Source organism: Triturus cristatus, chromosome 7 (genome assembly GCF_964204655.1).
Source record: "Triturus cristatus chromosome 7, aTriCri1.1, whole genome shotgun sequence".
NCBI lineage: Eukaryota > Metazoa > Chordata > Amphibia > Caudata > Salamandridae > Triturus > Triturus cristatus.
The window spans coordinates 125,159,680-125,186,920 of NC_140590.1; the positions used below are offsets into that span (position 1 = coordinate 125,159,680).

Below are 27,241 nucleotides of genomic sequence, written 5' to 3' on the forward strand. Positions count from 1 at the left end.
TTTATGAACACATAGTGACAAAACCACTTTCACAGAAAGATGTGTTATGACACTGTGAGTTCATACATACTAAACTTCACCTCTCCATTATAAACTTACTGGAAACTTGGCTACCAAAACACAATACCCAGCCTCCCCCATTCTATCCTATGAGCAGAATGTCCTTTCACCAGTGAAAAACGAAATGGAGTGTTTTTCACTGTCAGGACATAACACAAACCTCAGTAGATTTCCTTTTACCTAAACGGCACCCTGCCCAGGGGTTACCTGGGACCTACCACAGGGTGCCCCATGTGTATGCAAAAGGGAAAGTAAGGCCTGACCAGTGGTTGCACTTATCAGGACAACATGCTAACTTAGCACTCTGCGCGCAGGCCCTACACTGAAGGCCTGAGTTCCCTTCTCTGCGCGCCTTTGCATTACTAGCCCCTGCACACACAGTGCACATCACAATGAACTTTACTAGTAAGGCCAACATACTAATCATGGCCAACCAATTACCATTACACTTTACATAGGGAACCCTTGTACTTTGACACTGATTAGCAGTGGCAAAGTACCCAAGCATCTAAATTGCTAACTCTATATCAGGAAAACGGTCTAGGGGGAAAGCAAAAAGTTTAGGGAACTTTAGCCAAAAAGGCCAAGTCTTACAAGAAACAAAAATCATTGCCAACAGAAATTGACAGGTAGTAACCCAAAGTGTGTTTGGGATAGAAAGAAATATCCAGCATCAAACAAAAAATTCAAAATGATGCACCAAAATCATCACTGCAGAACAAACATTTGAACATTTTGGAGCTTTACAGGTATGAAAATGTCATTAAAAGCATGTAGAAAAAATTGTCACTAAAACCCAGATGTGTTAGAAGTTTTCTAGAATTCTCAGCAAAAATTACAGTTTTCTCCACTCATTCTGCTTTATTTAATGACTAATGGAGGTTGCCTCTAAAAGTGTTGATGTGGGTGTTGCAAAAACACGCCTGTTTTTGCCATCATCCAACTCTTCCCTTTCAATCAACTCAGCATCATGCCAAGTAAAACTGAATCCTATTTTTACGGATCTTAATTTGAGTTTTGCAGAGTGGCTGCACCACCACATCTAAAGAGTTCCTCCACCAAATGTAAAGGAGGAGAACCACAGAGTGTTTGATGACAGATCCACAGCTGGCTCAGTCATTGGAAACCCCTAATGTGAAGACTCATATCCCATTGAACTGACTGGTAATATTCAAAGCTGAACCACCCGTGTAGGGGTGGGTTGACCCTTGCCTAATTTCCTTGTCGGGTCCTCCATGTGAGGCAAGGTCATTTAGGGCAGAGAGATCTCTCAATATCCCTTTCACAGGGAGAAATATCCTGGTCGTCACTTAAGTGGAAGACAATGGATTGGACGAGGAGGCAAGTGGAAAAAAGTTATTATGGAATAGGTGAGCTCAAATATTAGATCATATTCATTAGTTCCATAAATGAAAAGTCTTTGGCATTCTGAATCATATAGTAAAATATTATTATTTGTTATTTATGTAATGCTTATGATCATCACATTAAGCGGATGACTTTGAACTCAAAATAAAGTGTTTCTACAAAAGTATTAAAAAATCATTTTTGCATGAACTGTAGCCCGAATGTGAAGTATTGGGAAGCTGATAAACTTATCTAAGGAAATTTCAAAGTTTGAACAAATCTTTAGTGAATACCAGTTGCTACCATTGCTCAGTTTTATGGTAATAAATATATCAATCTCTTGAGAATGAATGATGCAGTTTGTTTTCATTTGATTACATCAAATGACCCGCATATCATACTAGATGCCACCAGCGATCACTTAGCTGACTTTGAAAAAGCCAATATTAAGCAAACTACTTAACCAAGAGCCTTAAAAATGGAAGGATCTGCTTAGGAGAATGATTGCATTCTACTAAGTTTACATTTTATGACATGACGTCAGAGAATCTCAGACCGGGCCCTCATGAGGTGTTTAACATTTTTGTCAGATTTAGGACTGAATAATTGCAGTTATTTCCTTTTTAATTTCTAGCCTCTACTTGAATTCAATACTGTTCTTGAATGCCAGAATTTTGACTTGGTGAATGGATTTAATGGGATGGACTTTGACACATTTCTCAGGCTTCATAATGTTTCATCAAGGTGAACAATATTGAATAATATTATTTTTCACTTAAAAATTTTAAATTTGAATAACATCATAAAAAGTTATTTTTTTACGAATATTTCACAAGTTTGTGCAGTCAGTAACAGTGGAAAAGTTCATGACCATGGGGATTATAAAGAGTTTGGTGGAATGGGAACCCCGTTGTAAATCAACAAGGCTTCTGCACATCAAACTCACTGTTCGTCATCTGCGTAGAAGTGGGCAAAGATCAGGATTTCCATCTGTGGCATCTAGCCTACCTTCGTTAGAGTATCCCTTGACCTGGCAGCCCCTCTGCGAATAAGCATCCATGTCATAATGACGCCATTCATTCTTAATTAGGGAGTAAATCAGCCAGTCTCTGTTAGGGCGAGGGCATGGTTAAAATCTAGATCCAAGCTAGAAATCTATTGATTGGTAGGAAATAGTGACAGGGCATTGAGATCTTTAGTGGGGTTGCGTAGGGATGTGAATTTAGTAGCATGGTATTGTGAGAGCTTTTACTGGTCGCATATGAGAGAAGTGCTCAAACAGTTTGGTTGTGAGTATTGGTTCTAGCAATGGAAACAGGAAGTCTTCAGAGATCTGAGTGAAATGTTGGAATGATGAGTGAAAGTCTTCATTCTCAGTCTCCTTCTTCAGCCTCTTTTGGGTCTCGGCACAACTGATAAAGGCAGGAGAATCCCAACCACCACCATACTTGTCAGCACCGGTCATGCCCATGTCAGCTTACAAACTACTTTGACTAGTGCTTCTTGAAAGCATTTTGCTTATATTTCTAATATGAATATACTCCTTCATAGATCCACCTGGGACGCCAACAATCAATGTATCTATCACAGATAGAGGTAAGGTACTGCTCCCATATTTATTCTGTGCTAATTTTATTACAATGTTTTATTGACTATACCACTATCATTAATGTTCTCAATTTACTTTGTGGTATGTTTTTAGCACATGGGCTTATTTTGAGTGCTGTGTGAATTTGTCATATTCAGGTTTCTGCAGCTAGTATTTTTTATATTTATTAAAAACAGAACTAGATGCTACATTAGGTGAATAACATTTCAGTTTTTATATTACAGTTATGAAAATAGACGAAGGCCTGTTACACATCTGCATTACTTCCCTAAACAAAGGTCTGAATTTATTGATCCATACAATCCAGTGTCATACATTGGTGCCTTTTTTCATTGACTTTAGGTTGTACTGCTGTACAAAGAGTAACATGACAACAATAGCAGTCAAATATGAGCTACTCAACACATTTTCAAGCTAAGTGATCTGTCACATATTACTTCCCCCACTCTGAATTGCAGGATTGTCTTCTTTCTCATACTGAAGGGCCAATCTGCTGTCAATGGACTTCCCATTCGGAATCATAATACATGTTTTACTTTAGTTCACATCTTGGACGTACCAATAAAAACAAAGAGCTGCATTTAACCCCTTCAGTGCCCATGACGAGCTGGACTGCGGTTTTCCTCTGTATTGGAGCACATAGGCCTGCCGTGCAGCAACACATTCACCTTTGTACCATGGTGCTTGGGTGCCCGCATTGTGGGATGATTATTTCTGTGCAGGAAGGGAAACCTTCCAGAAAGAGACTTTTTCTTCTTTCTATGTGTGCGGGAGAATGCAGCACAGATAGAAAAAGGAAAAACGAGAAATTAAGATATTTCTCTTCGTTGTGCCTCCCTTACCCCTCCCCTGGGGAGGCGTAAGTTTTCGGCGCTGCCTCAGATTTACAATTACTCGTAAATCTGGGGTACTGTCAAAAAGCCTTGGCTGTTGCTGTGAATGCCTCTAGCAACACCCATTTTATGCCCATTTAATGCAGAAAACTGTGTTAAAGGAAGCCATAGTTACGAGGCAGCATTAAGCCAAGAAAAGTGGCTAAGTACTGCCACGTAAATATCGAGCAGGCTCCTGCACCACGGACCGTCACAAAAAAGTGACGTTCTGGAGGCGCAAGGGGCTCTATAAATGAGGACCTAAGCATTTTCCTCACTAACAATATTCAATTAGTCTCGGAGTGAATCCACAAACATAAGCCATTAAACCTGCTTTCATATGGTTTCTCCTGAAATCAGCATATATAAGACATGACCAAAGTGGATGACAATTTTAAATCTATCATACAATCAATTCCAGCAACACTCATCTAATTCCACACTCATTACTGCTTTGCTAAAAATATCAATTTAATGCTAAATGCCTTTGTAGTGAATTAACCATGGGATATTCATCTCATAAGAATAGGTCTTCTCTCACTAAGGATATTTATAGGTGAGGTGAGGCTATTTCCTCTTTCTATGTATGCTACAGGATGAAGGAGATATACAGATATTTCTCCTTGTTGCATCTCCCCTGGGAAGGCATAGCCTTTTTATGAATTTACAGGTTTACCAGTATTTATAACTCTGAACATGCGCCAAAATACATGGGTGGATGCGTGGGAACAGCCACACTCCACTCATAGAATGCCTACCCAAGGCAGAGTAATGCAAGACATCGACTTGCCCTGCCTTGAGTCACTCCAGATTTGCCAAGCAACTTAGGGCCATGCAAGGTGGCCTTGCCTTGCTTGATAAATCTAACTTGTGTATTGCATTGCCCTTGCAACACCACGTGTGATGTAAGAACAACACAATTACATGATAAATGTATCTCTGCACGAGTAAAACCCCAATATTTCACAAACACATTGTACTCATATGCTCCGTCCGCACCTAAGGCTTGCTCCCTTTTCAGAGAGGTTAGGGAATGATCATCAGACTAACATCTTCAACATCTTCCTCTCGCCCTTCAACCAATCTCCTTTTGACCCCACCACATCCCACCCCTTTCTGTCTATGTAATTTTCCTACCTTTCCTTTGCAAGCGATCCTCACAAATATCTGCACCCATGCACATCGAGCAAATATTGATTCTGCAGCACAACATCCCCCACTCATCCCTGGGGTTTGATGCACCATACAAAAAAATGCTGGAAACTTAATAATAAGAACAAATAATCAACTTAAAGTAAAAAGCGATACACAATGCTATGTTCTTGCTTTATTTGACGGTGACATGGATGACCAGATCATCTGACACCATAGATGGAACTTTCACAAATAATTGCTAATTTGTAACAGATGGGAAAAAGTGACACTGATCGACAAGTCAAGCACACACATTTCGACACTTTTACAAACTTTTTTTCCACACCTTTTGCTTGTAATCAATGAGAGTCAGCGAGTAAATCATTGTTGGATGACAGTTGTGGGTATTTAGTTGACCGCTATATACAGATAGTCATTACCAAAAGAAGCTTGTTTTAATCAACATGGCTCAGAAATATTAGATATCTCTTTTTAAGTCTTGTACAAAATTGTCTGACAAAGTTGTGAAGTTTCGTAATTTGAGGTAATAATCAGAACAAATTCTCTGAAATTAATCATTGTGTCTGTTACATGTTTCACAGAAAGGGTCATGAGAACAACTAATGCAACATCTGTGGAAGTGCTAGAAGGCTCTGACTGCAATCTGCTCTGCACTGCGGACAGTAACCCGCTTTCTAATCTTACCTGGAAGAAGGGAGAGCTCATCCTTAATGAGTCAACATTTATTTCAAATCACCTGAAACTGACCCGCCTCAATTTAACTTCCAAAGATGATGGTGTTTACAACTGTGCAGCAGCCAATAAGCATGGGCAGCAACAGAGCTCAGTCACTGTTTCTGTACAATGTACGTATCAATCTATTGAACTATCTAAATGTAGTGACCGATTGCCTGATAAAATATCTTCTTTTGGACTTTGCGTTAATATGGCACAACTTTGGAATTCATTTCAGACGCGAGCTATTTTTTGAGCTAAATGATCATAAGATCAGTTTTGGGTAATTGATCAAGTATGTATCCATGTTTGTCCACTTTCTCTGGATGATTGGTTCAGGTGATGGGTTCAGGTGATTGGTTCAGGTGATTGGTTCAGGTGATTGGTTCAGGTGATTGGTTCAGGTGATGTTTTTCTGCTGCTTTAGGAATATCATAAATATCATTCTTTGATCAGTTACTCCCGAGGCCCTTACAGTTATTTTATTACTTCATTACTTGTTGCCACTCTTGGTTCTAGCCACCCTGCATTATCTGACATGCCCTGAGTTGGAAAATTGTTGCATCAGGGAATTTGTTAACAAAACGGTGGATTCTCTGCCCCCACCTCTGGCGGAGAAAATGAATGACTGTTGACAATTTTCAGTGTTTGATGTTTTGCTGTTTCTGGTTTTTTTTGTGGAAGTTTCTGGCACCAATATGCTTGTTTCATACGTGACAATGAGAAGGAGAAAACTAACATGTAGTTTAAATGCCTCTTTGAATGAGAGAATGATTTGTTTGGGCTGTTCTCATAAGGTTCAGTTGTCAACAGCTGTTTTCTGGGTTGAGCCTACCAGTCAGCACAGCTGTAAAAAGAGCTACTGTGAGCTTACCAGTGGCTTACCAGGGATTACAGCCTGCCAATTGATTTCCATTGGTTAGCTTTAGTGTCACTTTGACTTGCCTGCTTCTTATTTGATTGTTTTCATCGTCTTAATTGTCGCTCTTGTGATTGCTCCTTCCCTGGAACACTACGGGGCAGATTTATGTTTCCTGGCGCATCCCTGCAAATCAACAGGGATGCGCCAGGAAAGATGCGTCGCAAAAGTTTACCCTTGCGCCATAATAGATGCGCCGCATTTACAATGCAGCGCATCGTGGCGCAAGGATAAACAGATGTGTGCCGCATCTGATGGCGGAAGGTTGGCGCATTGCTGGAGTTGCGTCGCAAGCGCGACGCAGCTCCAGCAAGGCTCGGGGGTGCCCTATCGTCACAATGCTGCGCCAATCCTTACGCCTGCTTCAAGCAGGCGCAGGGTTTTGACGCAGCATGGGTTCAAAAGTGACTGAGTGAAATCTTGTAGATTTCACTCAGCCACTTTTAGGGGGCGTTCCTGCGATGGAACGCCCCCCCCCTGCACAGGTACGCCTACTGCTGGTGCAGGGCTTTACAACGTGATGCATCTCCCAGATGCGTCACGTTGTAAATACCCCGAAGCATGGCGCAGGATTTGCGCCGCCGCTGCGTCACAAAAGTGACGAAACGGCGGCGCAAATGAGGCGCACGGGGCTCATAAATCTGCCCCTACCTCTTTATTTTATATCTGACAGCTATCTTACTACTGTTCACTTTTAGGTAACTAATTTCCTTTCTTTTTCACTAAGCACTGCATGAGAGTGCATGTGTTTTCCACCTCTCTCCCTGTTGTGCGCCTCCCCACCAAATTATGGGCTACTTGCTGTGTCCGCCTTGTTGCTTCTCCTTCAGTTTAAGCTTTACAAATCACTTTGCTTGTCCTGTTGCTTTGTCCACTACACCCCTGTAAGGTCAGGCAGGAAATTGCTGCCAAACACTCTGACTGAAAAAAAACTTGTTGTCGCTGATTCAATTTCATATGATGTTTTAATTTCTTATCTATCTTGGATCAGAAATGGCAAGCGGGTCATTTCATGGGAAGTGTATGTATGGTGACACAGGCACGTTTGTACAAAATGACGTGGCTTGCTGCATCATTGTGCTTTTTTTATTTGCATTTATATTACTTGTGGCCATGCTGCATAGTATCTTGCCAGTCCCAAAGGTGAGACCAATTGGCTTTGCCAATGGTTGTTATAAGTGTCCATACAAGTACTTTAATTTGCTCGATATGTGGCACATTAATTTGCTTAAGTACCACTGGGGAGACATCGCTGCAGGGCTCGTTATCCCAGGAACCTGTTGGGGCCAGGAGACATGTCCAGACTTACAGCTTAGCTGTTTTCATCAAGTGCTAAAAAGCGCCACGCCTGCTCCCACACCTGTCCGTGCATGGATGAGGCTGGGCTGGGCCACCCCCTTACATTGCCTGCTTAGGGTTAGTCCTTGACAACTTGCTTACTACCTGTGAATCTTGACTGCTGGTTGATGCTGTGTCCATTCCTATCAAAGCTGAGGAGGACTGTATACCCCAGGGTATACTTATCCAGGAGGCGCTGATTGGGTACAGCTGGTATTGGCAGAATTGGGCATATAAACGCATCGCCTTCCCCGCAGTGCAGGACCACCATCTGCTGGAGTAGGCTGGGCAGAGTCTTGCCTCTTTGTTCTACTATCAAAGGTACTGAGTCTTTCTGCTTCTCACTCTATTTGTCTTATTCCTCTTTATACTGTACGTGTTATCATATTTGCCACCTTGTCACTGTGTTTGGGCATTATTGACCTTTTATTATTTTACTGTCTGGCTGACCTATTATTACTACTTTTACATAGGGAGGCGGAAGGTTGCTCCTTCAAAGACAAGACCGGGCACAGCCCTTGAGGGTTTCTTGCAGCGTGCTGTGGGCATTATCAGCAGGGAAATTGACCTTGCTGAGCAGCATTTATATCTGAGTTCCTTGCATGAGCCAGTATATGAGCCATCACATGTACTCTCTGAGTCTAATTCATCTGATATTATGTGTCTGTCTAACCTGGACTCTCCCTTGCAAATGAAAATTCCATCCCATAGTATCTTGGATGCCGTTGTTGGTGCCAGGACCCCGGATGCCTCCTTGTCCATGGAGCCTGGTGGTAACTCTGGGATAGATCTACCACCAGTCCATCTGTCCAATTCTGAAGTGACCAAAAGCCTTTGGGGGGAAAAGGAAGAGACTGGATAGGGTTGCTAAATCAAAGAGTCAATGTCCTGGGCCCCCAGCTGCAATGCTCACCTCAGCCTCCACTCAATCTTCTAGGGCTCATATGCTGCATCTCCCCCCCCTTGATGACTCCCTTTGTTGTGATCCCGAAAAAAGTTCCCTCCATAAGTTGAGGCATACATGAAGATCATGATCAACTAGCTAATAAGGTGGTCCACTGGACCAATAGTCAATTGGAAGGTCCGGAGTTATCCCACAGCCAGATCAACCTTGTGAGCAGAGTTCCCTGCGTGGGCAACATACGAAAACCTGGTGTCACTGACTGTATTCTTACCAGTTTTAGAGATAGGAAGATGTCCAAGGACATTTTGACAAACTTAGTGTTACCTGTCCACCCTCACCAGTGATTCAGGCCCTTCCCCTTTGGTTATTTTTATACACCTGAGTTTTGTTTATCTTCTCCTGTGTCATCTGGGATCTCTGCTCCAACCTTTAACAGGTTTGCCCCTCTTTCATTTCTGAATCATCTGGACTAACTCCCTGGTGCAGTATTATCCCCCGACATTAGTGAACTGCTGGAGCATATACAAGTATTTTTACAGATTTTTCATCACCCCCGACTTTGTCTACCCCAAATCTGGACCTGGATATGACAATTGGCCGATGATACATTTAGCCTCATGAAAAGTGGGGCCGGACAGACAGACTGGCTTAAACATATGCTACTGAGCAAGTGGCTACTGATAATTTGGCTGCCTCATCAGCCAGTGAATTACCAACAGTGTGTGCTCCCACACGCTGATGGCTCAATGTATGGATAACATGTGTGAGTGGCAAATGTTCCTTAAGAGCGGCCACTCGGACCCAAAGGGTTTTATGCTTAATTGCGCTACGTTTAGAATCACAAAAATAATTTTTTGTCCAGAAGAACAAGTCGTCATTGAAGGATTGTACACAGTAATATGAACCGCACACTACAAGTGTAGGGACTTCAGGATCAGCAAACTCAAGAGCCAAAACCAAAGCACATAACTCGGCCAATTGTGCCGTGCAGTCCTCAAGTGGATGTGTGTGCACCAAGGAGGATTTGATAACACCATCCACTATCGTGCCTGCCACAATTGCCAACGGCCAAAGGCTGGCTGTGAAGACCCTCCAGTATAAATAATGCATTTGTACTGATCAAGAGGGAGCAATGAAAAAGGAGGAGGATGAACATGTTCATATTGTAAAAACTCATGTGTTTGCAAAGAAAGGTGAAATATAAAGTTGACATCAGCGGACGTCAAAGAACTAGCCCATTGTATCCAACGTGGATGCAAAGCTTTAGAATTCAGTACGCTAGCCTTCATCACTGCTTCTAAAGAAGGCACTGGCAAAACCATGAAAATGTGTTTACCCTGAGTTAGAGAGCCTTCTTTCAGAATTACCATCTGAACTGCTGTCAAAACACTTTACAGTGAAAGACAAACACATCTCAGCTTGAGTATACAAATGAGATTTATAAGCAATAGGAACCGTGTTCCCTTCATTAAAAGTCACGTAAGTAGATCCTAACGCTCCTGGTACAATCTGTATGAGCAAATTTGTTGTATTGTCTCTTGTTAATAAGAATTGAGTCGCAAGCAGAACAGACTACAAAGACCTAAGCACTGCGGTATGTTTTAGAAGCCAACTGGAAGATGAAAAAGAGGGTTGCATTAATGTGTAGAGCTGTTTGATACGCTGGGCATAATCAGGAATATAAGTCCTGCCGAAATGTTTTAAAAATACGTTAAAGATTGCAATTGTTTAAGGTTAGAAGGAGGCTGCAATTGAGCACATTTCTCCAAAAAGTGGGGGGCCAACCTCCTACCTTCGTTATTGAGTTCATAACCAAAGAAGAGTACTGGCAAAAAGGCAATGTGTGATTTTTCAAAATGTAATTTGTAGCCTAACTTCGCAAAAAGTGTGACGGTGCCGACCACGTGCATAAGATGCATATTCAGTTCATCATCCGTCAAATAAATGTCATCCAGGTACGAAAAGGCATCAGGGTCAATTTCATGGAAAATCGACACAGAGCATGCCGCAAATGTTTCTGGGCTATTCTTGTATCCCATAGGCAATCATGTATATCGTCTTTGATTGCCTAGAGCACTGAATGCAGTCAAGTCACGGCTTGAAGGAGAAAATGTGTGGCTGAAAAATCCATTGGAAATGCAAAACATAGTCTTTGATTTCTTTCGAACAATGTTATTTACTAATGCAGAGCCATGTGTGTTCTTTACAGCAAAGGTACCAACATGACCAAATGTCTTTCATCTAAAACTATACTATATGAACCGTCCGGTTTCAAGATCGGAAAAAGAGGATTATTCATTGACACAACTCAGGGTTCAGTCACATCACTCCCTGATATTCCAATTGAGTCAAAATGTCACCCACGGACCCTTTAGCGTCACATTTAATTCAATATTGCAGTTGAGGCTGTGGTGTAACAAAGGAATTACATGCACTCGTGAATCTTTGTCCCATCCCGCCTGATTGCAATATAATGCAGGATCCAGGGCTAATGCCCACCTGGAAGCATAAGCAATTTTAGCCTCTTCTGGTACATATTGCAAAAAACATTTTCAGAATAACATCCTCTCCTCTGGAGGAAGCAAGGACAAAAGGGGGAGACCAATCACCCCCGCCAACAAAATATCAAAAGAAGTTGTGAGACTGTCCCAAAAGACTGTTTTAACAGTGCGTTTAATATCACATTAAATTTGGAGGCTCACTTCATAAAGCTTATCTGGAGGAGCAACACAAGTGTCAGCTGTTTCAACCGTAATAAGTGTCAGTTGCTTTCGCATCCAGATGCTGGTGGAGTGTCTGCCACACTATGGTAACATCCGTCGCGCTGTCGAGGAGGGTTACAATCCAACTCCTGTCGAGGAAAGAGGGGTCTCACCGTCTGAGGCATACTTTACAGTCAAAGCGGCAACGTTTTTCTACTGAAATAGGGCTCTATATTGAGGTGGTTCCTCCTGCTTGACTTTTACATGAAACTGGCAATGTGGGTCACGTCGCGTCTGCGTAGACTTGCCTTGTCTGCGATCCTGTCGTCCTCCTCCACCAAATTGTTGATCCGATGATTCCTGAAAGGAATGAGGAGAACGAGGATCAGGAACTGGAAACCTCTCGGGTGTCTTAATTTTAGAGCGGTCACGCTAATCATATCTGTGTTAAGAAGCATCTGGTGGAGGCAAACCAGCACGAGAACCAGGCTCCTGTTGTTGCTGTAGCACATTTTTATTCCAAGCCTTTTTAGGAAAGACTGGTTGATCCTCCTTCTCGGGAGGGAGTTTACGTTGTGCCTGTGTAAATGGTTGAATCCCTAAGCTATTGCAACCCAAGGAGGTATACACATCCGCAATAAAAATCAGTAACTGTCACACGATGGTGCTGGTGCACTTGCAAGGAAAACTACTTCACCTTTAATGTTGGTCATAATAATATCAGAGACAATAGGGAACATGCCCACTAATTTCATCCCCATATCCAGGGCTGGACCAGCCCCGTGTTCATCCTGTACCTTTTTCAGAATGCTCGGCAGAACGCTCATGGAGTGGGTGCCAAACCATTGTGTATAAACTGAAGCAAACACTGCTCCCCAGGTGGTGCAGTCCGCAAAAGGAGGAATCAGACCACTCAGCAAACTCATTGTAAGGATCCTGTGTTTCTCAACAAGAGGCTGCTCAATTTTTTGTGCAATCCAAAACGGTAAGTCCTCACCATTCGGAGGACATTTTCCCAGCACAGAGTTAATCATGAAAATACTAATCACAAGTCGGAGCCAGAGCTGCCTGAAGTGCACAAGACATTAACTGTATGTCTCATCTATGTAGCTTAACTATTTGTGTGTATAGTAAAGGTAGCTCCACATTAGTAACATTGAGATAATTGAAATGTGGTGTAAAAGCAGCCAAAGCAGGCCAAGTAGCCCTATCGATAAACAAGGGGCCCATTCAAACAAAAGAGACAGGGTGAGGGAGGGCGCCATTAAACCAAATGGTGTGCACCCAGGTCGTCGGCGGAACTTCAATTAATGCATAAGGACGATACGCTGCTGGCTGGAGGAGCAGCGGCCGTGTAAGCATGACAAAATCATCATTCGCATCTACTGCCGGAAATGTAACCCAAGAATAAAATACCTCAAAGCGCTATGGTGGATCTGCTGCAACCACAAAATAAAGATAGCCCCTGCATTGGGGACTCCGTGTTGTGTCACGTAAGCTGTAACCGCCGCACGGTTGTGTGCCGCAATAGCAACCAGTTGTGCCATATGTAAAGTTAAAGGAACAAGTAAAACGGTAGCGCAAAATAGGGTCAAGAAACCTTTAAAACTCCAAGCTTGAAAAACCTATAGAAATAGGGATTCCCTGCAAGTGTAGGAGGCTAAGCCCCCCCACCACGGACGTCTCCGTGGACCAGTGAGAGGGTATCATGGACAAGCACATGCGCTACTTCGGGGTCTCGTTAATAAGTACCGCCAAACTTTGGCAGCGCCATTTTGCAGAGATTCTGCTAAAAAAAACAAACAATGCGAAGCATTATGGGACCTTAGTGCATAGAGACTGAGTCATCATACCACCTTGGTATCCATGAGCCCATGAACGACTAGTGATAGTGTCTCACTTGCTCTCCTACTCACTCACAGAGAGACAAATGATTAGACACCCCAGAACACAACACTCTCGAATCTCTCAGGAATCGCGGTTGCAAGACACACCCTTTAACTCGCACTCATATACTTGTCCATGATAAGACACAAACAAGATTAAAATGTTTATTTTAACTAACTTGCTCTAATATGCAGTATACGTGCCACAACTAGCAGAAAAATGCATAATATAAATATGTTCAGCATAGCAGTTATTCCATAAATCATGACAGGAGATGTCATTATGAAAATACAGTATAGCCCAAACTCCCTCCAATTGAATAGAAGAAGTATTATTATATATTTATTAGAAGATCTCTCTGCTTTGTCTGCAGACCCCCTACCTTAGCCTATAGATGGTAGATCTACATTATAGGTGCTATCTCGCTCTCACTCTTCTCTCTGGAAAGGTCCCTCTCCATGTGTGTGCTACCTATTTGTGTATTCCAATAAAACCAAATTATGTTGTCCCAAACAGCTGCATCGGTATGTTTTGTCTAGGTGCTAAGGCCAGGCCAGAAAAAAATCACAAGGGGCATTGTTGTTCGACCTTTACAATGTTCAGACTAAATCCCAGGAACCTGCAGAGTGAGAACAGAGCAATGGGTTCTCATGTGAAAATGGCAATAAAGACATTTGCAAGTCTTGTAGTAAAGTGTGCAAAGCAGCAGGCAATCTGCAGCATGCTCATGCTAATTTAGAGAAGACGACAATGTCCCCATGGGCCATGTGACAAGCGAGTCTGGCGGTCAAAGACTGCCAGACTCGTAATTGGCCCCTAAAAGACCTTACTTTGCTTTCAGGTCTTATGTATACTGGGATGTATAGTGAAAACCTAGCAAGCAATGCAGCACTGCATAGTGAGGTGGAGCAGGTTCCAAATTTGTATTTCATGTAGTAGGATTGTCTTCTACTGGAATTAGGGTTTGTTAGGTGTCAAGAGCAGCCTACAACAATGTTTCAATCTTGGCTGAAGTGCTCATTAAAAAGATGCATAATCAGATTCTTTCTGAAATGTAGAAGCTGGTTTGTGGTTGTGTTTTGCTGTCTTGTATTAGTGTGTAAAAGTCTTTTTTTTCAAATCTTAAATTCCAATTTTGCAATTGCTTAGTTTTTTAGGCATGTTGTGCAAATCTTTTCGGTAGTGCATATATATTGAAATGGACATAGGTCTTTTTCGGAGAGAGATGGATATATTTCTTTAGGCTAATGTTGATTCATCCCTGTAAAGCTAGGCGTGCCACGGGACCTTCCTCTGAGGTTCATTGACACTTCCTCCAGTGACCTTGCCGTTCAGCATAATAATAAGCAGGTGCTGAATGCGACACTGGACATTGTTCTCCAAATTTCGAATTACTTGAACCACTTTGCAGACAACTAATATCAATTCTCTGCAATGTTCTGAAAAATAGATGCATTGTAAATAACCCAAAGGAGATGAATAAACGTGGGATCTTGGATTGTCCTTGTGCCTTCTACACTTTTGGAAATCCCTTTTGACTTAATGATCTGGGTGTGCCAGATTGCATGAAGAGTCTTAATGTCAAGATTGATGGAAAATTGGCACTTACAGCAGAAATATATGTGCGGTAGTCGATTCGGTCGTATCATTCTTCACATAGATGCATGCGGAGTGGGGAATGCCTCTGAAAGGAATCTTGTGTGTGAAGATTCATGGTGTTACAGCATAAATTAGTATGGCTGCCATTTAATGCTTTCTCATTCTCCATGGGTTTGCCTGATAATATCAGGAAGCCTACTAAAGTAATCTCTTGAATGAAGAATCTTAGTGTCAAGTAGAAAGTCAATTCAACACTAGCAGGAGAATTAGGGTGGTAGTCAAAGGATATTTTATTGTTTCTCTTCCTCACACAAGATATTGATCATAAATGCTGTTATATATTCCTATATTGAGTACTATAATGCCCTGTATCGAGAGCTATCTATTTTGTCTACGGTTGATTCTAAATGCTGCAGCCAGGATTCTTTTCATACTGTCTAAACATGATCACCTGTATCCTGTTTCACTTTCCTGCATTTGCTGGCCATGCAGCAGTACATTTTGTTCAAGTTCCTATGCTTAGTTCACAGGGCTTTGCATAATTTGCAGATCGACTAATTTTAAATGCTGTTACACTTCTCGATTTCTAAGATCGAGGTGTCAACATCTCTTAAAAGTCCTTAAAACTAAAAAGACATTTTATTGGTGGCACAGCTTCTCAGTTGCCATCACCATCAAATTGAACCCATTCTATCTGATCATTTCCCAAGAATTTGGCTTATTGAGGTTCACGGAGGCCTTTAAAACTTGGCATTTTCGGTATAACAACCAGCTGAGCTCAACTTTCTCCAGTTTTGCAGTGATTAGCACCATAGTGCACCAGAATTAAAGTGGTCTTAACAAAACCAAATACAAATGTGAAATAATCAACAGTCACCACTGATCCCACACTCTAAATGTATTTTCGGCATCTCTCATTCAGTCTTAAATAAAGGTGTAAACAAGGCATCTATTTTTTCTTTACACTAGAACTTAAATCCTACATAGCCTAGGGAAGCAGAAACAGTAGGGCTACCAAATAGGGATACCTCTTTTCCACCTTCAGGAACCATCATTGTTGATCCCCACATGTTCCACATGTTGTTCCAGTGTAGATCTTGAAAGCACCTAAGTGAGCTGGCTCCAGCTTATAATCACAATCAATGGCAGCGGATCAGTAGACCACTGCTAATCCGTTTAGGTGCATGCTTATTGCTGCAAAATCAACTCAGTTAGTCTGGGGAAGTTTTTCTTCTCAGAGGTGATGCTGAGTGCAGCAGGTCCTACATCCATTATGGGATACATTAGTTGGTACCTACAAAGAGGCAGCCTAAGGAGCCTTTCTGCGAGGGGAACATTGTGTATCACGGTCAGGCTTGTCCTGGAGAAAACGAAGCCAGGATTGCCTCTCCTTGTAGTTTCTGTAGGAATCATCCATCTTCCATCTTGTGCAGATCATCTATTGATAATCAGTTGCTGCTAGCACTAATGATAGATGTAGTTAAGATAATCATGATCCCCTTTCTGCTTGGTCATATTTAAATGTTTACCATTATTAATGCAACAATAATCCCATAATTTTCCCCAGTACATCTTTCATATAAGTTTAAAAATGCTTTATTATAGGGTTACTCTATTCTTCAAGTTACAAGTAATTACTTGAAATGCTATAGCCAGAAGAAGCTAAGCAAACTTTCCTTTCATTTTAAAAGTCAGCCCTATGTTGCAATCTGCGTGTAAACTGAATTTCTATGCAAATTTGCCTACGAAACAACCTTTTTTTTATGTCATCCCTAAGGGTTATCCTGGATATCCTTAGGGCAGGAAGCCATGTACAAATAAGCAGGACTCGGGAACCTTGTATTTGTGTTGTGGACACTTTGAACCCTTAAGAGGAATTTCAGGAAGAAGTTCCAGACATTTGGAGCAACCTTTGGGGAAAGCTCCATAAGGTGACCAACCTGAAGTTGAAAGTCATGCCGACTACCTCGCACCACGACCTGGCCTTGATTTCAGGTCTGTCCTGCTGAATCCTCTGGAGTTCAGATCTTCTAGGAGCTGACTGGGGGCTCTGGCTGAACCAAACTGATGAAGCTGCTGCGAATCCAACTTGCTGGGGAGGCCCACTCGACTTCAGGAGAAAATCCTCCAGAAAAGTTTCAAAGTCTGAAGATAACATTTTGACCTAGGCCTCCCGCTTAGTGATCTAACCAGGGCTCCATCACTGTCAGCCTCAAACTTTGACTTTGTCCAGGTCAAGTGTGATCAGATTTTACAAATTGCCACTATGGGCCAGATGTAGGAAGCCAAATTGCGATCACAGAGCAATGTAGGTAGGCAAATACCCTCTCGCAAAATAAGGAATCGCAAAATTGGCGATTCCCTATTTTGCAATTGCATTTAAGCAATCACAAATTGCGATTCCTTAAATACAATGTAGGAAGCACAGAAAAAGTGTGATTTGGCCTTAAGGAATCTCAAATTACCACCAACTACAAGTTGGTGGTAATTTGCGATTTCTTTGAAAAATTCAAAGGAAATTGACAATATAAGTTGTTTCCGATGAAAAGTGATTGATAGATTTTCCCAAACACCAGCTTCTACATTCACACCATGCTGATTTGTAAGCCTTGGTGGTACATGGAGCTTAGTATTTATTGATGCACTCTGTAGTTTCTGGCGAAATGAAAGGGAGTTGCTCGAAGATATCCCCCTATTTTCCAGGCAGAGAGAGTGAGGGAGTTGATTAATGCTAGATTGTGAGGAAGTCCTTGCGGATATATAAGGAGATTGGGAAAGGAAGGTAGCTGAACCGGAAAATCGATTGCTAGTTCCAGGAGAGGGGGGAACCTTACCTGTAATTGCCAGAATGCAACTACATTTAGTAAGGTTGCTTGTCGTCGTCTGACTTGAGCCAAAACCCTGTTGATCATAAGAAAAGGAGGGAAGGCATATTTGATCGCTTGGGACCAGTCTTGTAAAAAGTCATCTCAAGACAAAGCTAAGGGCACCCAGATGACGTGAAGAATTGGAGAATGTGAGAATTAAGTCTGGTCACAAAAACAGCTATTTGGAAAGGACCTCATATGAGAAGCAGGGAGTTCAATATCGAAGGATTAAGCCTCCAATTGCTTGAGTTGCCAAGGTAACGAGAATGCCAGTCGGCTATGTTGTTGAGATCTCCTAGCACGTATTCTGAATGAACAGATATCTTGTGGAGAAGGCAGAATTCCCAAAAGCTATTTGCCAGTTCTGCCGCTGGCTTGGATCTGGTGCTGCCGAGATGATTAATGTACCCTACTGTGGTAATGTTGTCCAAGCGGAGAAGGATGGAGCAATGCACTTTTTTTTTGCTTGGCTTCCAATTACACAGGAACCTGCACGCATCTCTGAACAATTTATATGCAATCTGGACTGCTAGGGAGACTATGTACCCCCAGTTGACATTGGACCACACCGGGCGCCCCAACCTGTCTGACTCTCATCAGATGGCTGACATGAAGATGGTTTGGCCGTTCCAGGCATCTAAATAGTCTATACATCATTGGAGTTCCAGTTGAGATTCTGGATCTAGACAGATGGAATAGGAGTAAGGAAGACCCCTGCACAAGTGGTGAATCTTTAGTGCTTGGAGGGCTCGATAGTGGAGAGTACCTGGAAAAATGGCCTCGACGGAGGAGGAAAGAAGATCCACGATTCTCACCAGGAATCTGAGAAAAATTAAAGAAGTCTGAAGAGTCTCAAGAATCTCTGATTGATGGCTTTGACCTTAGTGAAGGGTCAGTCAAGCGTTGCATTTGATGAAGTTTATCAAAAAGCCTAAGAATTCCATCTCATTGGAAGAAACTTGGATTGATTTTTCGGTGTTGATGAGAAAACCCAGATCTGAAGAAGGGAACAAGTAAGGCAAACTTGTGATTGGAGAGTCTGCAAGTGTTGCCACATTAAAAGAATATCATCTAGGTAAATGATAAGTCTGATAGTTTGAGATCTGACATGACCCACAACCGGCCTCATGTTTTTTGTAAAGCACCACAGTACAGAAGAAAGTCCAAAGGGAAGAGAAGAAAATTGATATGTGTTTCCCTGCCATTGGAACTACATAAATGTTCTGTGGTAGTGATGAATCGGAATTGTAAGGTAAGCATCCTGAAGATGCAACCGTACCATTCATGTTAAAGTAAGAAGTCCCTGAGATGGATGATCTTCTCCATCTTGAAATGACAGTAAATCACAAAGTGTTTGGAGTATCTGAGATTGACAGCTGGTTGCATCTTTTTGTTTTTCTTTCGTAATAAGAACAGAGAACTGAAGAAACCTGAGGGGTTAGGAAAGGAAAGAGGGATTGCTTTCTTGTGTAATAGCGACTCGACTTCTATGGATATTAGGTTGGACATTTCGAACAAGAATTTTAGAGGGAGGGGCAACACAGTTTGAAAAGGCATTGCGTAAAGCTCTATAGAATAACCTTGTATTGTGTTTAGGATCCAGGTACTTAAAGTTATAGATTGACATTTTGTTGGAATAAATCAGAGTCAGCCTCCTACAGGATGATGGCCAGAAAGGAATCTTAACTGCTTGGGTGGTGTATCTGTTGCTTTTTGGCCTCATCTGCGGAAACCTCTGCCTCTTTGATGGTATAACAGTGACTTTTATTCCTGGTAGTTGCATTGTAGGAGCCTCTAAATCCTTGGTTTCAGAAGTTAAGGCTGGTAAAGCGGCTCTTGCCTCTAGTGGTCCTGGCGGGGAACAGCCATTACAACGCGGGTTTTACCTCGCGTTGCTATTACATCGCATGCGTTACAATGCATGCGATGTTACAACGCGTGGTAAAACCACGCATACCATTACATCGCATGCGCTTTTACAACGCATTCAATGTAATGTGGCGGCTATCCAAGTCGCTGTGAGGAAACTGAGGCTGTTTCCTCACAACGACATGGACCTCTGATGACGCAGGAAGCAGGAACCGGGAGCAGAGACGGCGACGCTGGACCCATGAGGAAAGAGGTAAGGCTGATTGTGCTTAGGGTGAGGGTAGTGGTTTAGTGTAGGGTAGTGTGGTGTAGTGTAGGGGTGGGAGTAGTGTGGGTAGTGTAGTAGTGTTTTAGGGTTTAGGGTAGTGTAGGGATGAGAGTAGTGTGGGTAGTGTTGTAGTGTTTTAGGATAGTGTAAGGGTTGGAGTAGTGTGGGTAGTGTTGTAGTGTAGTAGTGTTTTAGGGTTTAGGGTAGTGTAGGGGTGGAAGTAGGTCGGCTAGTGTAGTGTAGGGGTAGGAGTAGTGTGGGTAGTGTAGCAGTGTTTTAGGATTTAGGGTAGTGTAGGGGTGGGAGTAGTGTGGGTAGTGTTGTAGTGTAGTATTGGTTTAGGGTAGTGTAGGAGTGGGAGTAGTGTGGGCAGTGTAGTAGTGTTTTAGGGGTAGTGTAGGGGTGGGAGTAGTGTGTTGTGTAGGGGTAGGGTTGTCACTTACCTTGCATACTTTTACCACGAGTATAGCTTTACCATGCATGTCTTTGCGTTGTAATGGCATGCATGGTAAAGGCATACTCGTGGTAAAAGTATGAGATGTCATTGACATTGCGTAGTAATAAGCGCGTTGTAATGGCACGCGTGGTATTAGTATGCGTTGTATCATCATACATCCCTGGCGGGGACAGTCCTGGCTAATACATGTTGGGAAAAAAACTTTTTGAAGCGACTGCAGAGCCTTATCTATGGAGACAAATGTAGTGACACATTTACTGAGTTCTTTAATAAAGGAATCACTAAATATGTGACATTACGCCTCAATACCAGGGTTCATAGTAGCAAGGTTTTCCAACTTGAGATCTAACTTTATTAAAAGGCTTTTTCTCTGTTCATAAGTTATGGCAGAGTTTGCATTTCCTAACAAACAGAAGGCTCTTTGGATCCACATGAACATATCTTGAGGGCCAATGGAAGAGTTATCTATTCTGGTAGATTCAGCTAAGTCGTAGATACGAGCCAGTGGACTTATAATGTCTAGGACCTTATCCTGGCAAGTAGACCAGGCCTTATCCACTCCTTTACGAGGATCTTCACAGAATTTGGAGAAAAACGCAAGTATGTTAGGATCAATAGTGTGTGTGGATATGATTTTAGATGACAACAAAGGTCAAGAGCATTCCAATTTCATTTTGTCCCTGGTTTGTTTGTCAAGTAGTAAACAAAGTCTGGAGGCAATACATTCACCTACATGATCATCTGGGGACCATTCAGTAGAAATTGGGTGGTGGATAAGTATGGGGTGAAACATGGGCATGCCCTCCGAGTCCAAAACAGAAATAGCAATAAAGGGGTCAAGTGTGGGTAAGAACACCTTACTCTTCTTAGCAGGAGGGGCTGAGAAAGGGTCTGCATCCCTTAACGAATCTTTGTCATCATATGGATCCAGATCATCTATCTAATCATCTGTGTCAAGGATTTGGGAAATCACAATTTATGATGCTTCGATATCAATATTTTTTAATTTAGATTTACATTTGGCAGCCGCTATATTACTCCCCTCCTTAGAAGGAGGCCTGGGAGGAACCAAGTACTCAGTCGTGTGAGGGAACCTCACAAGTCACAAGCACAATCTTTTTTGTTTGGGGCCTGTTGACTGAATATTTTTAGATGATAGGAGAATCATCATGGCTTTGCGCTTTCCCCCGCAGAATATTGCAAAATTGTCTTAGACACCAGATTAAAAAAGGATTTTTCAGTATTTTTGGGAACTTTATCCATCGAGGCTGCCACAGCCTGTTCCACAGAGGATTGAATAAATGAATTTAAATTATTTTTGAAAACTTTCCTTATCATTTTTATTAAATATTGGGGAACAATCTAATTCCCTATTTCAATATTGACAAGCAAAACACGCCCTATAGAAGTCTAGAGGTAGTATAGGGAAAGAAAAGACAAAAGTTGGTCAAAAAAATTTCAAATCAAAGAGGCGGGAGAAATAGCACGTCTCCTCCCAATGGGCGTGGATGCTCTAAAGGGAACCTGAAGAAAGCATTGGGCAGGTTGTGAAGCAAGGTCGTGCCCCTGGGAGTGTCCGAGCTCTGATTTCAGAAACCTGCAGACCCCGACCAGAGCTCGGACAAACAGGCTGCAGTGGAAGACCGAGCCAGAAAAGGCCTGCAAATGGAAACGAGTAAGCAACGGGACATGAACTGGACAATAAAGGTGTCTCTCATGTTGTGCAACCAGAAAATGGCAAATGTGGCAAGGGACATGCAGACCAGTACACGAGGTTTGAAGCTGTCTTGACCACGGGATCAGCAGAGTAAAGAGCATGCAAAACAGAATCAAAAGGCATACAGTAAGTAATAAAATACTGGCAAAAGAGCAATATTATGAGTTGAGGCAAGGCAAAATACTTATCTTGACTGCGAGCCACAAGAAAAGAGGACTGTTCGCTGTACCAATAGGTATTATAGGTAATGGTGTTTCCTCACGGGCTGTTCTTGTTTTCCATTGGCTAGTTTTTTCTAAGCATCATGAGATTTGTAGTTTAATGTTTTCTTCACTGCTGCTATTGAAATAAATGCAAGATTCTTGAAGAATAATAGGAGCCTCCAGTCTTGCAACTAAATTATTATTATGACTTTCATGTTGTATAAAGAACATAGAGTGAAGAATACACTTTTGCAAAAAGAAAAATAAAGTTTGGCTTGAGCTATTAGTGGGAGAGGTGGAATGTATTTTGTGCCATACTCCTTACCATAAGGAAATGGTCAATTGTAATTATTTTTCTTATAATAGCTCAGTTCTAGATTTTGTGTCAGAAATTGATTCAGAACTTTTTTCTATAGGAAAGAGGGTTTGATCTTGGTGGAGAAATCATAGGGTGGCATAGGATTCAGGACATTTTTGTGATGTATAGAGAAAGGGTCTATAATATTGTGCTTGATAGCTGCTAGAAGCGGGTTGTATTTCCTCCTATTAGAGTTTGAGATATGATATGTAGCATGAAGCTCTTCAAAGAACATGAATTTGTTTGTCGACATTAATTGAGGAAAATTGATGATACCTTTGGCCTTTCAGCTATATCATTTAGGACTTTATGGGCATCTGTGATGTTAGAATTGTACCAGATGGGGAAGATTAATGATAATCGAGATTGTGAATAGATACGAGACAGGAATAATCATTTCATATTACTAGAATGATTCAATAAAGGAGAGGAAAGTGGCTCAGGAGAATGAGTGCATATTCTGTGAAGGAGAAAGGGGAAATCAAAGCAAGCATATGTGTATGCCAGACAGGGATATTTTTAGGTGAGGGGCGCATCAGGGAGATTCATTTCTGTTTTAAGGTGAGGACTGTGTGGTATTGAATGAAGTTGGGAAAATTAACATCACAGTTAACATTTTACTCAAACAAAGGCCTTACAGTGTCAAGTGTAACTGCCACTAATTTAGCATTTTATTTGGATGCTGCATGGATAATATTGAGGAACATCCTAGAGTTCTCAGTGATACTACAACCCTTAACAAAACCTGATTGTTCATTACCAAGAAGTTATGAAATAAAATCATTAACATGAAATGCCAAAATCTTTGCAAAGAATTTGCTGTCAGTGTTTATGATGTAGATTGGTCTGTGATTTTTACATTCAGCAAGATCTTTATCTATTTTTGGAATCAAGCATATCGTAGCTTCAGAAAAATATCCAATTATACCATTAATTCATGGAGAATGTTAAAGTAGTAATAGAAGCTTAAGCACTTGGGTTTTAAATAATTTGGAATAAAATTACATTGTAAAACAGTCAAGAACTGGAGCCTTGTCTCTGGGAAGTTTAAAGATTGCTTTAAGAATCTCTTCCCAATATAGATCCTTTTCCAGCTGATGTAATTCCAGCTGTCAAAAAACTCAAAATTGATCTTGTTAGAGGAAGAGTGTGCAGTTTTGTATTCTATAAAACAAAATAAGTCAAACTATTGCCGTCTTTGTAAAGTTTGTTCCCTTTGTCATCATGAATGACCTCTATTTTGGTGTTTTGTTTCTTGACTTTAAAGTAATAAGCCAGTAGCCTATCATCTCTTAGATCCTCCATAATGCCTGGCATTGATTTTAAAGACAGTACCACAAGTTGTGCCAGTGTTTTTTTTTTTGTAAACAAAAACTTGGCTTGAGTAAGGCGATCCAAAGTGTCTTTACAATTAGCAGAATAATATTCATGTTTAATTTTTTTTATTTGTTGTGGCGGACTCTTCAGTAGGATCCGTCTTTTTTTGCTACAAAATTAATGAAGTATCCCCTTGCAGTCACCTTAAATGAGTCCCAAACAAAATGAAATTCAGACTTAGGATTGGTGATAATATACATTTTTTTACTTAATAACTGATTCAAACCATTGACAAACTATTGCTCTTGCTGTAGGTAATTATTAAAACAACATGTTTGTACAAACCTGAACTGTCAGGGTGAAGGCTCCTCAGGATCAGTGCGATGCTCAAAAGGGTCCACCTCTCGACAGCTATAATTCTTCTAGCCATTAAAGCACAAGAGATGAGAGTGATCCAGTGAGGGAAAGGGTGTGGAGGTGGGAACATCAGGGAATATGTCCTGTAAGAGGAACAAGGCAGTGTGTGGGAGGGCGGGTCGGATATACAGACGCGGAGGCTGAATATATTTTCCAAGTGAGAATGGTTTATTGTCAGACAGGCCACTCTTTGCTGTGGGGGTCGGAAAGATATCAGTTCTTGTTCCTGAAGAAGTACTGGGGCCACGCTGGTCGTCGTCTTCTTCCTCTAAGTTGGACTGCAAGTGGGTCTGCTTCGCTTCTTCGGCCGTGGTTGGTTCCTCCCGAAGGCTCATAAAAAGAAGAAAACAGGGGGGCCGTCAGTGTCAGGTTCACTTAGTGTAAGGGATGCTGTAACCGTCACCTCACCCGTGGTTCTGTGTGGGTTGGTCCTATTACGGGGAACACCGTGCTTCCACTTTGTGCATTTACAAAAAAAAAAAACCAAAAGTAAGGGGATTGTATATCCTCTTCGTCACCCTAGTCTCGGGTAATTCAACTCACGCAAAAAAGAGCAAAGAAAGAAGAAAATGGACCAAAGGGTCGTGCGGGGAGGGGTACGTCTGGTGAGGAGTTTTCGTGTCCGGTGGCTTGATATACAAGACCCGCCAGACCCGCTCGGTGTTCAGGGAAAAGTACGAAGGGACACGCAGGACAACAAAACCCAGTGCAAGGTGAGTAGCTTCCAGTGCCCCGGAATCCCGTCTATGCCGATTCCGCCCACCCACCCTCAATGTCCTCCCTCCGCCCTCTCCCCTACCAGCCTTTCCCCTGGAGTGTCGTTACTCACCCGGCCCCGCCGCAACTCTCCAGAGCTGCGGCCGCTCCACAGCCTCCTCCGGGGGACACCACCAGTCCTCACTCCAGAACTCCTCCGGCTCCTCAGTCTCGGTCTCGTCCTGGTCCGGTTCGCGGTTGGCCGTCTCCTCTTCTTCCTGCTCTACTCGCGTCGTCCTTCCTCTTCCTCCTGCTCCGCCTCGAGACCCTACGTCCTGGTCCGGGTCTCCTTTGAGTGGTGGAGTCGGTCGACTTCCGGGGTCAGCTCCTCCCTCGTGCCGCGTCAGGTCCGTCTGCAGGGAAAGAGGAAAGGGGGGTGTGGTAGACGGACGATTCGGCACTATGTTTTGAGACCTGCGCTGTCCCTCCGGCGTTCGTATTCCCCGTATATCAGGTGAGATAGGGGTTGGATATCGTGGTCCCGGCCCCACCTCCTCACACAGTGTAAATCCATTTTGTTTCACTGGGTATCTTCCTACTGCTTAGATGTACTTTGTATTCAAATGAGATTTACCAATGAAGAAAAGTAGTTTTCCCTTATTACGCTTTCTTCGCCTTTTACTACTTTCTCCCAAGGCAATGCACTTAAAAACATTCATTTCAACATGATCAGCTTAACACCCACAAACATACCACAATGTCAGTCTTTCTTTCTTTCCCAAGGTAAGCGTTATGTTTTTTCCTTTTCTTTAATGACTTAGTGGAAGAGGATACTGCACTGACCTCCCCTTGTAAAATGTCAAATAAAATTCAGCACCTAAATGAGCAAAATTAGAATCTGTTTACTTTCACAGCACTTTAGTGCCAATGTTCTGGGTTAACGCACAATGACGCCGGAGTTTTGTAACCCTAACGAGTCAACATGACTCCAAGTTTAATCAAAGCTCCAAGTTTAATCAAAGCTGCATGATAGTTCATTCTTTGTATGTGACTGTTGTTTTTCCCCCTAAATTATAAATTCACTGAGTGTGAAAATGTTCTGGTATTGTTCACAATGAAATGCTGGGATTACTAAGGTCAGGGAGCGCGGTGCACTTTTGCAACAGTTGAATATCAAGATTACCAGAAAAGGAGTAATATGGTCTTGTTGCCTGAAAGAGCAGATGTGATCTCTCAAATCCTATCGGCACACTGATATGGAGACCAGAGAGCCAAACCGAGAGTCGGAAATCCTTCTCACACAGATACTCAGTAATAACGCACATTAACAAATGGGCGGGGCTCCTCTTATACCTGTGCCCCACCCAAGATGGCCAGTTGCCAACGATGCTTGGACAGGTAATCCCTTCAAAAAACACAGTTCTTCTGCAATAGAACAAGGTTTGATGAGAATGGTAAACAGAAATGGACATCAGCAAAATGTACATGTGCACAAAATATCAAAATGGAACTGCTTCCCAAACTGCTGTGCAGTGATAGGAAACCCTAAAGGCACTAGCTAACCTGATGAAATGCCTGAGATTTGAAGCGCCTTGAACATCACTGTTTGTACACTGCAGGTGCACCTCTGACATGAACAGTTGATGGGCCCGATTCACAAAAGTAATCTGAGACAAAATCCTAACTTTACGACTTTCGGTATTCACAAAAGGCATTTAGGAGTAGTAAAGTTACGATTTTGACTTAAGTTTGTCTTAAGTTTTGGTCTTAAGACAAAATCCTAACTTAAGTTTGCCATTAATTACCGAAGTCTGAATTGAAATGTCTATCAATACTTGAAGAACTGAGGCTATTTAGAGAGATGATGAAACCCTCTATTTTTAAGAATCAGCTCATCTTGATTAGCTATGACATGCAACCCTACCTAGCTATTGTGTACAATCCATGCCATAGATTTGTGCTGACA

General features: G+C 42.1%; 1 protein-coding gene and 1 long non-coding RNA gene across 3 annotated transcripts in view; one reads left to right on the forward strand and one right to left on the reverse strand.

The window, feature by feature from the left end:
- LOC146809010 (sialic acid-binding Ig-like lectin 13) overlaps positions 1–27,241 on the forward strand; it is a 522,687-nt gene that overhangs the window by 327,006 nt on the left and 168,440 nt on the right. For both annotated transcript variants that reach the window (XM_085615798.1, XM_085615799.1), the window contains 2 exons: positions 2,959–3,003; positions 5,625–5,888. In XM_085615798.1, coding sequence (XP_085471924.1) covers positions 2,959–3,003; positions 5,625–5,888 — 309 coding nt within the window. The remainder of the gene's footprint in view (positions 1–2,958; positions 3,004–5,624; positions 5,889–27,241) is intronic.
- Positions 1–27,241, reverse strand: part of LOC146809011 (uncharacterized) — a 236,975-nt gene that overhangs the window by 77,694 nt on the left and 132,040 nt on the right. The window lies entirely within an intron of this gene.